Here is a 14,214-nt window from a genome sequence, read left to right as displayed (position 1 = left end):
GGTTTTAAGTGGCAATATTCCCAAATGCTTTCTTCACTCTTTTTTGTAAACTGCAAAAACATTTCCAGTTCTTGGCTCTGGCAAGACAGAGAGTCCAGCCAGCCAAGCAAAAAAACAAATTGAGCATTTATACTCCAGCATCCCATTTTGAAATACAGCTGGAAAAAACTACTCTTTAAACCACAGCAACATCTTCCCCCTTCACATTTTGTCTCTTTGCTCCTATCCCCACACCCACACATCTGTTGTCCATGAAATATTAACAATTTTGGTGCAGAAGCTTGGAAGAACACCTTTTTGTGGGATTTACAGAAGGTGTGTGGACAAGCACTGTAAACCTTGAACTTGGGGAGAGCTGGGGTGGTCAGAGCAGTTTGAGAGGCAAAGCCTCAGCCCCGTGTGCCAGCCTTGGTGACTTGGCTTTGGTCAGGCTCCAGCTGTGGCCACCACCAGTGGCAGAGCCTCCCAGAGCCTCCTCATTCCCTGTTTCAGCATTCCCAACTGAAACAGGGAAATCTTGGAAGAGTGGAAGAGGGAAAGTAGAAGCAAACTGTCTAGGAAGTGGCACACTGCAGCCTGCTCAGTGTGGAGATGTATGGGAAAGTGGAGGAGGGATGAAGCGATCGTGGAATCAAAGGTACACCAGGAATTTTTCTAGAAGACAAGCAAAAGATGAACTAAAGACCTGAAATGAAAGGCAGCAAGTAAGAGAAATTAAAGATACTTTAATGAATCTTGCTGAATGAAATGTTAGCTTGTTCCTGGCCTGCTTGGAAGGGAGCAGGGTCTCTGTTCTGAGCAGGGTGTATTTGACACCGTGCAGTCCTGGAAGGATTATTGACTCCAGTAGGTGATGATGGCAGGGTATGGGCCCCAGAAGGACGTGGTGCTTTGAGCACCTCAGAACAGCCAGAATTTAATGGGTTTGTCTTTGTTTACTGTGCCTCTTTGTGTAACTCACTAGGCATTACAAGTCTGACCATTTTTAGTAATTTTTCTTCAGTGAGGTTGAATTGGAAATGCACATGCTGATAAAATGCGTGATATTGAAGTGTAGTGAGATGGCTTGGTGATGCACTGTGCTTTGTGATAGTTTGTGTTGCTTGAGGTTTGTTGTTTCTTTTCAATGTACCATCTTACATAATTTTTGCAGCCTGCATCTTGCTCCAACTTTTTGTGGTTGAAGAGTGAATTAAACTTTAAAACAATGAAGCCTTTGGAATGTCTTTCTTAAGTAAAGAACTCTTCTTTGCTCTAACCTGGAAAAAATGTGGTTTGTTGCTCAGTGTGAAGGACTAGGGTTTGTCAGGGCTGGCTTGGGGGGCAAAATAATGTTCTCCCACATTTATGTTACAGTGAGAAGTGATTGTTTTAGTTCATATCCTTGGATTGCAAAACACTCCCAAGATGTGTTGTGTGTTTGAACAGCTACTTCAGTGTATTGAGGCTGGTCTGCTTAGATGTTTATAAATATGTGCCTGTCCTTATGTCTTCAAATATGGAACTTTTCTTTTCACATGGAAGTACCTATATACAGTGAAGTAACATTCTATTTTTTAGTTACATACTAAAATAACCTTGTTACATAGATGCTGCTCATGATGCACAATAAAATATTTTAGTGAAACTGAGTTGGCCCTTTAAAGGGAAAAGAAAAAACCCCACCACTTTTTTATTAGTCTGGATGTTGCAGCCAGGCAGAGCTGTTCCTTCAAGTGGCTTAATGAAGATTTGATTGATTTATTTTACTCATCTGGAGAGTGTGTGGATTACCTCTGTCAATATTGGGCATGATAAATGAGGGCTGGGCACTTACAGAGCAATTTGAATTATTTGAGCTGTTCAGGAATCGAGCAGTGACTCGATTCAAGAGGCATTACAAGGAGAAAATGCTGAGTCCCTTTCGGGATCTTCTGAGGTAGCAGATCATGGTACAAATCAATGACTAGAAGCTGATTTTAAATGTCTTTATATGTGAGACTGCGATCAAACTGCTGAGGAAGTCATTGTTGTTCTTTGGTGAAGTTTTGAACAGCGCTGGAAGATGTTCTTTGGCCATGTGCACACATAAATGACAGGGTAGAATTGCTGGGTGAAATGCGGTGGCTTGGGATTACAGAGGAGGTTGGAAAAGGTGATGTAATTGCTCTTTTGGGAGCATAAATCAATAGGAAAAAAATCTGTTGTTATTTCTGCCTTCATCTTTAAGCCAAAACAAGGGAAATTTAAGCATTAGATTAGATCATTGTATTCATGCCACCTTCGTTTTCTTAAGCTTCATTTTGTCAAAATTCTTGCCAGAAAACCTGTTTATTGGCCAGTGCTGTGCCCTGCATGGTTGTGAGTGGACAGTGTGTGGTGGCTGTGCTCTGACAGGCTCTGGAGTTTGTGCCACGGGGACCCTCACTCGCTTGGTCCTGGGTAAAGACATCCTGAGTGTCTGTGGTTGTTAACACTGGAACAAAGTAGCGAAGATAAATATTTTAGCTACTCATTTGTCATGTTTTCTCACCCATGTTTCTGTTTTAACTTGTAGATTTCGGATCTTTGTTTGACTTGGAAAATGATCTTCCTGATGAGCTGATCCCCAATGGCGAGTTGGGCCTTTTAAATAGCAGTGGGAACCTCGTTCCAGATGCGGCTTCCAAACACAAACAACTTTCTGAACTTCTGAGGGGAAGCAGCAGCTCTTCCTTAAACCCAGGAATTGGCAATGTGAACTCGAGCAGCCCCGTGCAGCAGGGAGTTGGTGCTCAGGTGCAAGGGCAGCCCAACAGCGCGGGCATCGGCAGTCTGGGCACCATGGGCAAGAGCCCGCTGAACCCAGGAGACTCCTCTGCTCCAGGCCTGGCCAAGCAGGCAGCCAGCACCTCTGGACCTACCACACCTGCATCCCAAACTCTGAACTCTCAAGCACAAAAACAAGTGGGAATGGTGACGAGCAGCCCTGCAACATCACAGACTGGACCTGGGATATGTATGAATACTAATTTCAGTCAGACACACCAGAGCCTTCTCAACAGTAATTCTGGTCACAGTTTAATGAACCAGCCTCAGCAAGGACAAGGGCAGGTAATGAATGGATCTCTTGGGGCAGCTGGAAGAGGAAGGGGAGCAGGAATGCAATATTCTGCCCCTGCCATGCAGGGGAATGCAGGCAGTGTGCTGGCAGAGACTTTAACCCAAGTATCTCCACAGATGGCTGGGCACACCGGGCTGAACACAGCACAGACAGGAGCAATTACTAAAGTATGTACATGCCATTTACTGTATTCTATTTATTGTACTTGTTTTTCTCCATACAGGTGTTTAGGAAACACAGTAGATCCTTTTCTGGGACAGAACTAAAGGATGTGCTTTCTTGAGTCTGTAGTTACCCATTTCATTCAGCAGTGATATTGTGAAAAGGAGATAATTGAAGCAGTTCTTCTCATGTAATCAGAAATGAAAGCACTTGTTGAAAAAGACATCCTCGAAGCCAAAAGTTGGAGAGTATCTTAGCAAAGTGAATTAGAACAGAGTAGCATAATCCTGCAGAAAGGAAGCAGATGATTTCTCATGTGCAGGATCTCAATTTAGCTGCCAGACAACGCCATCTTCTAAAGCAGTGTGAACACTTGGAGATTGAAGGGAGAGGTATAGCAATTGCTCCTTTTGTCAAGGACCACTGTCAGCAGCCGTGCAGCAAATATGTCTTAAATATGGAGGAACTGATCTGGAAACATCAAATTTCATGTAGATTGCCAAGCTAATGCAAACTGTGAAAGGGGAGGGCAAGAGCCTGATTTGGTGTCCATTGTGGATCAGGGCAGGGAGTATATACCTGGAAATATCTGCTTCTGTCATGGGGCTCTGCTCTGGCTCCCTGTTTGATGCAGTTACTGCTTTTTAGTTCTTTGTTTTCCAGGTGTGAGCTTAGAGCAGTGTTTTGGCTGCTGCTCCTGCCCTTTGCCTTATCTCTTTTCTGTACAGTTCCTTCATGAAATTTTGATGGCAAACCCACCATGTTCTGATATGTAGAAAAAAAGTTAGTTTTTATCTCTGATATTTTATCTATTCATACATCAGTAGCTGTTGTCACTGTAGTTTATTAGCATGTAAATGTTAATTCATTGATGTGTTAGTATTGTGGAAAAAATTGCATTGCCTCATATAAAAGTGTGTGTCCTGTACTCTGAAGAGGTGCTCACATCACTTTGGAGTACTGTATAGTTAATTTAAATTTTTTTGAAAATAAAAACCATAAAAAGCATTCTCTCTGCAGTGAAGAGATGCTTCTGCTTAAGGAAGAGATACTTGTGTTACGAGTGAAGGTCAGAGCATCTGAAAGTTGACATAACTGTTTTGCAGGCTGGAGACAGCTAATTTTGTTGTGTCAAAGCTGATTGGTCTGTACTGAAAGGGAGTCAGCTTATCTTTCTTTTATTTTCATTTGAAATATGTGGGAAGAATGAGGAATTCTATTTATCTGGCTTATTTCTGTGAATTTGCAGATACCTAAGTTCCTGGGAATAGATTTTTTTCTAGTCACTACTCAGTTTTATGTGAAACTACTAATTTTTCTATGTGAACCAACTGAAGTAGAATTACCCCAAAGCAAAGGACTTGCTGACAGAGTCTGTGTGAGCCTGATGGGGGAGGCTCTGAGAGGTCTTAATTTATTTTAAACAAACCCACCTCTGGTAAAGGACAGGCCAGATCTCAGACAAATTCCAGATTTCAAGGGCTTCAGGTTTAGCCTGTTGCCAGCTGCAAATGGATTCACCAGCTCAGGAAAGGGACCTCAGAGTAGAGTTGGCTTGAGCAAGGAATACACCGGAAAAGAATGGTGAAAGGAATGTTTAATGGCAGAGCATAAGTGATAAAATGGTGCTTCTTTGAAGGTGCACTTAAAATCATTCTAAAAACTTGGCCAAGTAAAACAGGAGAACTGGTGTTTTACAGGGCCCCATCTCTTGTTGAATAAGATGAAGCTTAAAAGCATTGTGTTTCTTTAAAAAGTTTTACTTTATATACATCTTATTTTTCTCTTAGTAAAGAGAGCAGGTGAGCTCAGTGTTTTACACAAAAAAAAATTGTGTTTCCATTTTGGAACAAATACTTGCTCCCTGAGTTTTCTTGTGGCAAGCAGCAGTGTTCTCTGTTTTTGCCATTTTCTTAGTTGGCATTTGAGGGTTGGTGTCCTTTTCCAGTCTCTCCCCATCCCCCAGTTTATTGTCCTAATAGGATTATCAGCCATGATTGTGTGTTAGCTTTTCCTTATTGATGCTTCAGGAAAGCTTTTAAGAAAAGCAAAGAAACACTTCAGTGGGTTTGTCTGTTCTTTGAAACTGAAATTTCTGCTGAAGGAAAATTTGGGTTAGTTTGTTTTTTCACCTCCTGATTCCCTGGTGTTTACCACTTAATGTGTGCAGCTTAAAAGATTAAAAGAGCTGTAATAAAAGTGGTGAGGCAGCTGATCTACCTAATAATGAACGTGTCCAACTGGACTCAAAGACTTAAAATGTAGCTGCCATCCTGCTGTATCTGTATCGAGGCTGGGAGGAAATTCTCTAGGTGGTGACTGTAGCAATATCCTAAGGGAAAGAAAGAGCTGTGAAGTACAAATGCAGAGAAAATACCTAAAAGAACTATTTAAAGCATGATCTTCTAATTACATTAGAAATAGGTGATGTGCATCTCTGCCTAACCTTGTTGAAGTGCAGCTCAGTAGCCCATTTCTCTCAATTCAGTGTGTTTATAAGCAGTGTGGGGAACTCGTGACCCTTTGTGGTTTGGGACCAGTTTTGTTAGGCAAGACCTTGTTTCTGTGGTAGTTGGTTTTAATCCCTTTTTAGAGTGTGACTAATCAATCCATTCCTTTTTCTGGTTTTATTTGTTGTGGTGTGTTTATATAAGCATTCTTTCTATTAAGAGAAAAAGAAGGAAAAGTGTCCAGAATCTTGTCCCTTCACCTGATCTCAGAAATTGCAAGGATTTATTTCATCTGGATCATCAGCAGCCATGATTGTTAATTTTGGTCTGGACTTGCTATTTTAAGGCAGGACTGAGCAGGGTGACTGAGGTTTATGTTGCAGTGCTTGCATGAGCCAAAGGTGGAGATAAACCTTACCTCTAACCTTTTCAAACAGGAGTGGAAAATAACTAATTCCCAGTGTCAGAGGGCAAGAAGGTGCTGATATCAAGACAATTATTCTTCCACTGGCAAGGAGAGATTAAAGTAAAATAAAATACTTCCTCAATCTGTAGAGATGTGAGCAAAGATTTCACCTGATACTCTAAAAATCAGTGATTTTTCTTGCTGAGATACCTGAAAGCCTCTGAGGAACTACCTCTTCCATGATACTGTGTCTCTGCTCCCTTCACTGGCAGCCTCCTTTGTTGTAACAATTTTGCCTGTAATTGTGGCATTGTGGCCCTTTTTTCTTGGATGACACTACAAGGAGAATTTTTATTGGACTGGGTTGAAGTTCATTGGGAAATCAGCTTTAAAGAGGAAAGATTTGTATTTGAGCAATTATTACTTGGTGGGAGTAGAGGAGCAGATCATCTTGTCACAGTCATTTCCAGCAGTATTGAATTGCCCTTTTGTGTTGTACCATGTTTTTGTTGAGTCCATTAAGTCCAGAAAACATGTTCAAACCATCTAGAACATCTCGTTGGGGGTGTTTTTTCAAGATTGTTGATTGTTGGATGTGATAAGCAGTAGCAAAGCTCAGCAGATGGTCACTGCTTCCATAGCAGTGAGCACTTCATTGGAGACGTGCTCGTGCCTGACCCTCTCCTGTTGCTGTGGGAGCTCATCTTCCCCAAGTGAAGGAGATGAAACCTTCCTGTTCTTTGTGGCTGGCAAGGGCTGGAAGTTGAGTTTCTTTCAATGAATTGTTAGAGAGTCTCTTGCTGAGATGCATTCCCTGTGTCTAGTACAGCTGTCAAAGCCTGTGGAAAGTTAGAAAAAAATTGTTGGGAAGTTCCCATTTATTTTGTGTGGTTGTCAGGCTTCCTTTTTGCCCTGTGTTAGGAGTTTTGGGCTGTGATTCCCCTACCTGGTGCTTCTGCTCTTTCCCTTTAGAAGTGGTAAAGTCCCATTCAGATGAGAGGACTCTTGAGTGTTTTCTTTTCCATGTGTTTCCAAGCTGTAATGCCTCCTCATCCAATTCTGTAAAAGGAATCACCTTTTCTTCAGTAACTTCAGAGTCCTGTCACTTCAGCAGGGATATTCTGATACCCAGCAGCAGAAATTAAGGAAAAAATCTGGAGTTGTTCATGTCTGATAATCTGCAGAAGGTATTGCTTTTAACCTGAAGTGAGGATACAGCTTGCTGAGGGCTCCTGTCAGAGTATTTTTCTTTACAGAGCCATTAAACCTACCCCAAGTTCAGGCACCACATAATCAAACATTAGTGGGCTCTGTATGCCTCAGAAAAAGATTCAATTGTTTGGTCAGACCTGAATCTATAAAGAGATGAGAAGAAAAGGGTTGTTTATTTTCATACCTAGTAATGAGGTTCACAACATTAATGGTTGTTTGGAGGTTTTTTTGAGATGCCTTTTTGAAGATTGAAGATTTTGAGTAACTTTAATCTACCTGTTTTGAAAACTCTGAAGGAAAATAATTATATTGGTATGAAATAGAACCTGTGTGCAGGGAGAAATTGATGGAAAAGCTGATGTGGCTGGCAGATCTTCCAGTGTAGTATTCTGGGAGGTAGCAGAGAGTTTAGAAACAGAGTTCCAGGTGCTGTGTGCAAGAGATGAGTTTTCCTTACCTCTGTCTATGTATTTAAGCCCCACTGGAAGTTGGTACCAGCAATGGGATTGGCATCAAAACCTGAACAGGCTCAAAACAATCACTAACTGTGCAAAACTAGATCTGGTCTGCTGGATTTTTGCATAAGAGTGCAGAACAGTTTTTTCCTCTAAATGGTATGGGCCTAATTTGTTTGGACAGTGCATGTTTTCAACTTTATTTCAGTCAGAATGGCCACATGGCAGTGTATGCTTCAGTAAGAGTAGGTTAGATTAAAGAGGAGGAGGAACTCTTACCAGAAATGAACTTCAGAAACCAGTAAAACCATTTTTTCTTCTACCAAGAGAATAACCCGGGGCTTTTTAATGTTGAGCTGTAAAAGGAGTGAATTCTCTCGTTGTTGTTTCCAGGCAGGGTGTCTGTCTAATACGTGTGCCTTGGACAAGCACATTCACAGTTTTGCTCCCTGTGCTGTTCACTGAGTGGTGTTTTCATGTTGGAAATTAATCTTGAGTAAATTAAATATGATAATGACCCATGTTAAAGAGCAGGACTTACACAGTGTATGTGGTTACGTTACTTGTCTCGGTGTTGTGAGGAAACTGTGGTAAGGAAAATTGGTGATGAGAAAGAATGAAGCCAACTATTTATTTAAACAGATCCCCCAGTTGCTCTTGCTGAGTACCAGATTTAGATACGCTTGCTGATTGTGAATTAAGTCAGCTGAAGATGTTCTCATTCCTTTGCAGCTCTGTGTGTTTGAGCAAACTGCTGGTGCTGTTTGTTTCTGTGGTGGCTCTCAATCTGTCTGAATTCTGCCTGAATTGCTTTAACATGACTTGCAGTTAATTTGCTTCTCATCCACGGAGTTGTCCATGCTTGGCTGCCAAGCTGCCTGTCTCCTAGCAGACCATGCCTCTGGCAAACACCAGTAGCCAGTCCAAATCATATTCCAAACAGGGCTGCTTCCCAGTTCCAGGGGACTCCTACTAATGTTACAGACTCGACCGTAGCTGCTCCAGTCTCTGATAAATAAAGAGCACCAAAACAGCATTTTTACTGAGGTGAGACATATGTGTTTTTGTAATAATACAACAGAAGAAAGCTATAAATACAGAGAAACACATAATAGCAAAACTCACTGGCTCGTAGTAAAATGAAAGTCTCCGAGGCAGTTTTGTTTTGAAACATGACCGTGGAAAGTGCTGCTCCACAGATGAGTTTGCTGATACGTCAGAGAGATTTAGTGACTTAAAAAGCTCCCTTCCCACAACTCCTGGCACCCGAAATTCAGTTGTTTCCTGTTTCTAGTACATGAGTTAAGTCTTGTTTGCAGTTGTGCAATGTAATTGAAGATCTTTGCAGCGATAGGCACTTGGCTGGGGCTCATGCAGGTATCAAGGTTCAGTTTGGCTCCAGGGCTGCAAGAAACAGAGCACTCAGCCTTGGTGGGGACAAACCACAGCTCATTTTCCTCTCCTGCTTCACACCCAAAAGCCTCTCTGTGCAGCTTATCAGCCAGCTGACAAAAATTAAGTGTTATGGGATCTCTTCAGTGCAGAATTGTGCCATTATCCTCTACTGTGATAACACACCACAAACATTAAGGTTTTTGTTACTAGCTATCAATTATATTGGTGAGAGTATTGTAATTCTTCAGTTTTTGTTGTTAGAGTGGGGTTTATTTCTAAGTTGTTTATCTGAAAGAAGGTTTTGGGACTGAAACTAGCATATTCACCAGTTGCTTTGGAAGCCATTGATTAAAAGCAGGATTTACAGTGTTGTTTCAGGTTAGTCAAAATGACAGAAACTCCCAGGTCCTTAATGACAGATGTAACTGGGATGACGTCTTTCCAGTTTTCAGACAGCTTTCACATATCTTCCTGCTGCTGTTTGTAGTTTGGGGTTTTTAATACCCAGGTAAAAAATGACTCAGATGTTGGGAGGGAGAAAAACCTGCCAACTGAAACGCTGGTGTGCAGAAGTTACGAAATGCCTGGATCCTTCAGTCAGAAGGAAATCTTTGTCACAGTAATTTTCTTAATAGACTCTAATCATGCATGTAGATATGATTTCACAGGAGCCTTTCTGATGAAAAGAGCTTTTAGCAGGTCTCAAATCTTGCCCTTACTTAAAAGATAAACTTAATATTTGTGCTTGACAGTGAGCTGTGATTATATTGGGAATGCTGTAATTGAAAGGACATACAGAAATGTGTTAAAGCAGGAAGTGCTGTGGTCTGGAAACTAAAAGCTGGTGGTCTGTTTCTTTAGAAAGAAGGCAGTGCAGGAAACTTGGAAGATTATGTAGAGTTTGATAACTGTGTCAGCCTTCCTGAGAAATGGATCAGGAGTGAGAGCAGCGAGGAGGCAATTCTCCTTTTGCAGCTTCCACAAGTGAAAAACACTTTGTTGAAGGAAAACAGGACTCTTCAACCATCAGGCAAAAAAATAAGATTATGTTGGAAAGTTGCACTTTGGAATTTTGAAATTCACTCATTTCCATAGGGGGTTAAAATTTTTAAACAAGAGATTACACAAAGCATGCCCAAATGTACTTTGTAGTGGGCAGATTATTCTTCACCTTGATTAACATTTAAACTATAAAAGGTGTTTCAATACACATTTTCCCTCCGTATGTAAAAAAAAATTCTGAATTCTTACTGGCACAATTGGTAGTTTACTCTGCAGGGCTGAGAGTAAGGAATGGCAGAATGTAATGACATTTTCCTTTCTTCTTGTGAATGTTTGGAGGAAATACCTGTTGGTTTTTGTTTGGAAGCTGAAGTCCATTTGTGTGTGACATCAGTTTGCTGTAACTGTGTCCATGGACTGTAAATAGTATGTGCTCCTTTCTCCTCCTCATCCTCCTTCTTCTTGCTATTACAGTAAAGAGAATTTTTATTTACTCCAGAAATTACTGTGACTGTGAAGTGGCACACTAAGCTTGCTTATGATTTAACTGTTTGTGTGTAATCTGAGCAATGGCTTTAATTCTAAGGAAGACTTTGCAGAATTAAGATTTAGATTAATAAGGACTTGAGATGATTTTTGGACTCCTGGTGCTACAAAAACTACCTGTAAGGAGCACCTGGAAATGTCTGTTTACATGTTCTGAAGATTCACACATCCCAAAGTGATGGATGTGTTCTTTGGTATCTATGTACAAATCCTATTTAGGTTTGGGAAATAACAGTGTCCTGTGCTCTAAAAAAGGTTCAACAGTGCCTTTGTTTTAGAGTGAATCATAATGAAAATACAGCATGTTAAATATAGGACCATCCTTGCCAAAAGAAATGAAATAGATTTTTTCAAGAGCGGTAAATAGATTATTTAGCACTCTGCTCCTGTTTTGGATGGAAAGGATTTGTGTTCTCTGAGTGACGCACAAAGCTGCCCTGGCTGCATGGCTGCTCTGCTTGTCAGGGGAGTTTGGAAACAAAACAAATGCCCTTTGAAGCTTTTGGCAAATTGACTTAATTAAATAACTGCCTTTAGGACGAGAGGATCTTTGTACCCTGCTAATGGACAAGTGTTGGAACACCACCAGATGAAGATGAGATTTCTCTCTTGGAACAAACAGTGGTGGTTCCCTCAGTCTGATACGGGGCATCTTGGGTTAAAAAGCATTTCTGGATCATCCTCTGTGCAGCTGCTGTCAGTGAGGAATGTGTGTGCAGGCCTGGTTTGTTAAACTGTTCAATTTTAATCCTGTTTAAAGACAACCATCAGATCTTGCCTTGTTTAAAAGCCTGCTCAGGATTGTCTCAATAGCTTCATGGGTATTGTTAAATCTTCAAGGAGAACATGGTTTATAGAAGGACTGGAAATGTCACAGTAGCTCTTGAAGTCACTGTGGTGTTTCAAAACAAACATATTTGGCTCTTAAAGTTATTTTAAAATTATTTTAACAGTGTAAATTATTTATAGTTACATTTCTCCATAGTTAACATCAGGCTGTGATACTTGTGCTAAGTAGTTGCTTGGAGTAAGCAATATTGATTTTTGTTTCTTTTAATGTATTTAATGTAACCTGTAGTGTGAGTTTGTTTCTTGTCTGTTTGGTTTTTCTCCTTGGTCTGCAATTGAAAAGTATAGTTACTTTTAGAGTCACAGCCTCTCCCTTCAGGGTTTCCTCTTTTCCTTTAGGATTCATGTCTGTCAAGGAGAGTATACATTGTAAAGGAAGGACACAGAATATCTCTTTTCGTTATATTTTGGAGATACTTTTCCTGTTGTTCCTCAGAGCTACTGTTGTCTTTTCTGCCACCTCTGTGGAATATCCCATTCCATGGGCTGCCTGATAATGTATCCTTGGCCAGCTTCTGGGAGATAAATGTAGAAAGAGCATCTTAAATAGTGCTACTGTTTTCTCTTACCAAAACAGCTTCTTCCTTATAATACTAAATTTTTGGAGCATGACGTGCTCTCCCTTTCCTGGGCTGCCTCCCCCTGCTATAGGCACTGCTGAGGTGCTGGCAGACACAGCTGGCAGTTCTGTACAGTTGGGTACAGTCTGCAGGGCTGATATCCACAGTACAGCAAATAAAGGAAGGAGTGCAGACTTTGGGTTGAATTTGGTATAGAAATCTGCATTTATAGAATCATGGAGTGGTTTGAGTTGGAAGAGACCTTAAAGCTCATCCAGTTCTCCCCCTGCCATGGCAGGGACACCTTCCACTGTCCCAGGCTGCTCCAAGCCCTGCCCAGCTTGGCCTTGGCACTGCCAGGGACCCAGGGGCAGCCCCAGCTGCTCTGGGCACCCTGTGCCAGGGCCTGCCCACCCTCACAAGCAACAATTATCTAATGTAAATTTCCCCTCTTTCAGTTTGAAGACCTTGCCCCACTGTTCCTAAATTTTTATTTAGCTTAATGATGATAAAGTGCAGGAACTAGGGGAGGACAGGGATACTCAGTTGGGAATCTGTGTTAGAAAACTGTGTTTTGGTGTGACCATGAATGTGTTTTAATACACGCTGAAGCTTCTCCTGGAATTAACTCATAAAAATTTTGGCCTGTGAATATATAGTTGAGTATCTGTTGAGGCATATCTGCACTGAATTTCAGCCTTTTCAAAATTCTCTTTTTAAGTATTGTTGAATTATTCTTTGTGTCCAAATAGATTTTCTTGATGAAACAAACCTTTGAAACATCTACAGTTAATTTTGTGGTTCTGGTTAAGTATCTGTTCTTGTATACTAAGAATAATTTTTGTTTATCTGAAGAAAGCCACTTGCTCTGCCTGGCACTTATAAAAGCTCTTGAAGCAATTGGAATGCATTGATCAATTGTGGCTAATTATTCATTAGAGCTTTGAAGTTGTTGTTTGCAGAGGTGACACTCATTACAAAGTAAACCTTCTCAGCTTTATTTTGCTCCATAAGTACAACAGTGATACTGAGTGCAGAAATTGTAGTAGATTTCATTGTGTTTGTACTCAGTTCTGCAGAATTTTGGAGACATTCTCTTTCTTCAGGCATGTATATAGTGTAAGCATATGAAAATTTGATTTTCTTTTCCTGGGAAAAGTTGGTTTCCAGTTAAATATATGAAGAATCTGTTCTGTATATATCCAGTCATTTGTAAAGAAGGTTTTCCCATGAAATTTTGTCTTTTGTATTTCAATAATTATGAGGAAGCATGGGTTCATTTTTTTAAAGGCCTTGGAATACGGAAGTTCTTCTTTGGCCTCTGTGAAGTGCTTGGAAGAGAATTTCACATCTTTTTACAAGTGGTAATAAAACACCTGGCTTCTTTTTAATGGGATTTTAAAAATTTTATTTCCAGTTTTACCAAATTTTAGTAATAAAGGATGAAGTAAATTACAGTTATTCCTGGACATTTGAGTATTTTAATTTGAGTTAATTTACTGCTGAAGAACAAGACAGTAATTGCTTTATGAATCTGTTGTGGTAGGCCTTGGTTACAGCAATTAGCTTAAAGTGATGGGAGACTTGGAGCTTGGCTTCCTCTGAACAGTGATAGCCAGATCATGATTTAATTATCAAATCTGATTCTTGAAATGTTACATTTTAAGGCTTTCTTGTCACTGACTTCAAAGTGAGTATTTTTAACTGAATGTTTTGTCAAACTGCCAAACCTGCAGGTTGGTTTAGGTGAGTGCTCTCACCTCAGCTCAGATAACATCATTGCCACCATTCTTGCACTGGGACTGAACTGGGACTGAATTCACTTTTTTTTTTCTTTTTTTTTTTGGTAACACCACTGGCTTTCTGCCATAAAATGATTAATCTTTTCCTTGCCTCTCCATCTGTCCCTCTGGCATATACATTCCAAGCGCCATGGTGACTTTCTTTTGGAACACATTACTATAGGATGAAATAGCAATTAGTAGAGACTTACTTTTTTTTTGTCAGTAAACAGATGCAAGATGATGCCAGTGTAGTAAAGAAAGCCTGTCTTTCCCCTTCACAAATGAGCATGAATTCCTAATGGACCTGTCTT

At 40.5% G+C, this 14,214-nt stretch overlaps 1 protein-coding gene across 5 annotated transcripts in view; it reads left to right on the top strand.

Moving 5' to 3' along the window:
• The window catches only part of LOC120513318 (CREB binding protein), a 95,463-nt gene that overhangs the window by 11,294 nt on the left and 69,955 nt on the right, over positions 1-14,214 (top strand). For 3 of the 5 annotated variants that reach the window (XM_039732628.1, XM_039732631.1, XM_039732627.1), the window contains exon 2: positions 2,537-3,249. In XM_039732628.1, the coding sequence (XP_039588562.1) occupies positions 2,537-3,249 (713 nt within the window). The remainder of the gene's footprint in view (positions 1-2,536; positions 3,250-14,214) is intronic. The other 2 variants (XM_039732629.1, XM_039732630.1) reach the window with 2 other exon arrangements.

The sequence above is a fragment of the Passer montanus genome, unplaced genomic scaffold (assembly GCF_014805655.1).
Source record: "Passer montanus isolate IOZ18808 unplaced genomic scaffold, ASM1480565v1 scaffold8, whole genome shotgun sequence".
In the NCBI taxonomy this organism is placed as follows: Eukaryota; Metazoa; Chordata; class Aves; order Passeriformes; family Passeridae; genus Passer; species Passer montanus.
Note: the sequence above shows the minus strand (reverse complement) of the source record. Positions and strands in the feature narration are given on the sequence as shown.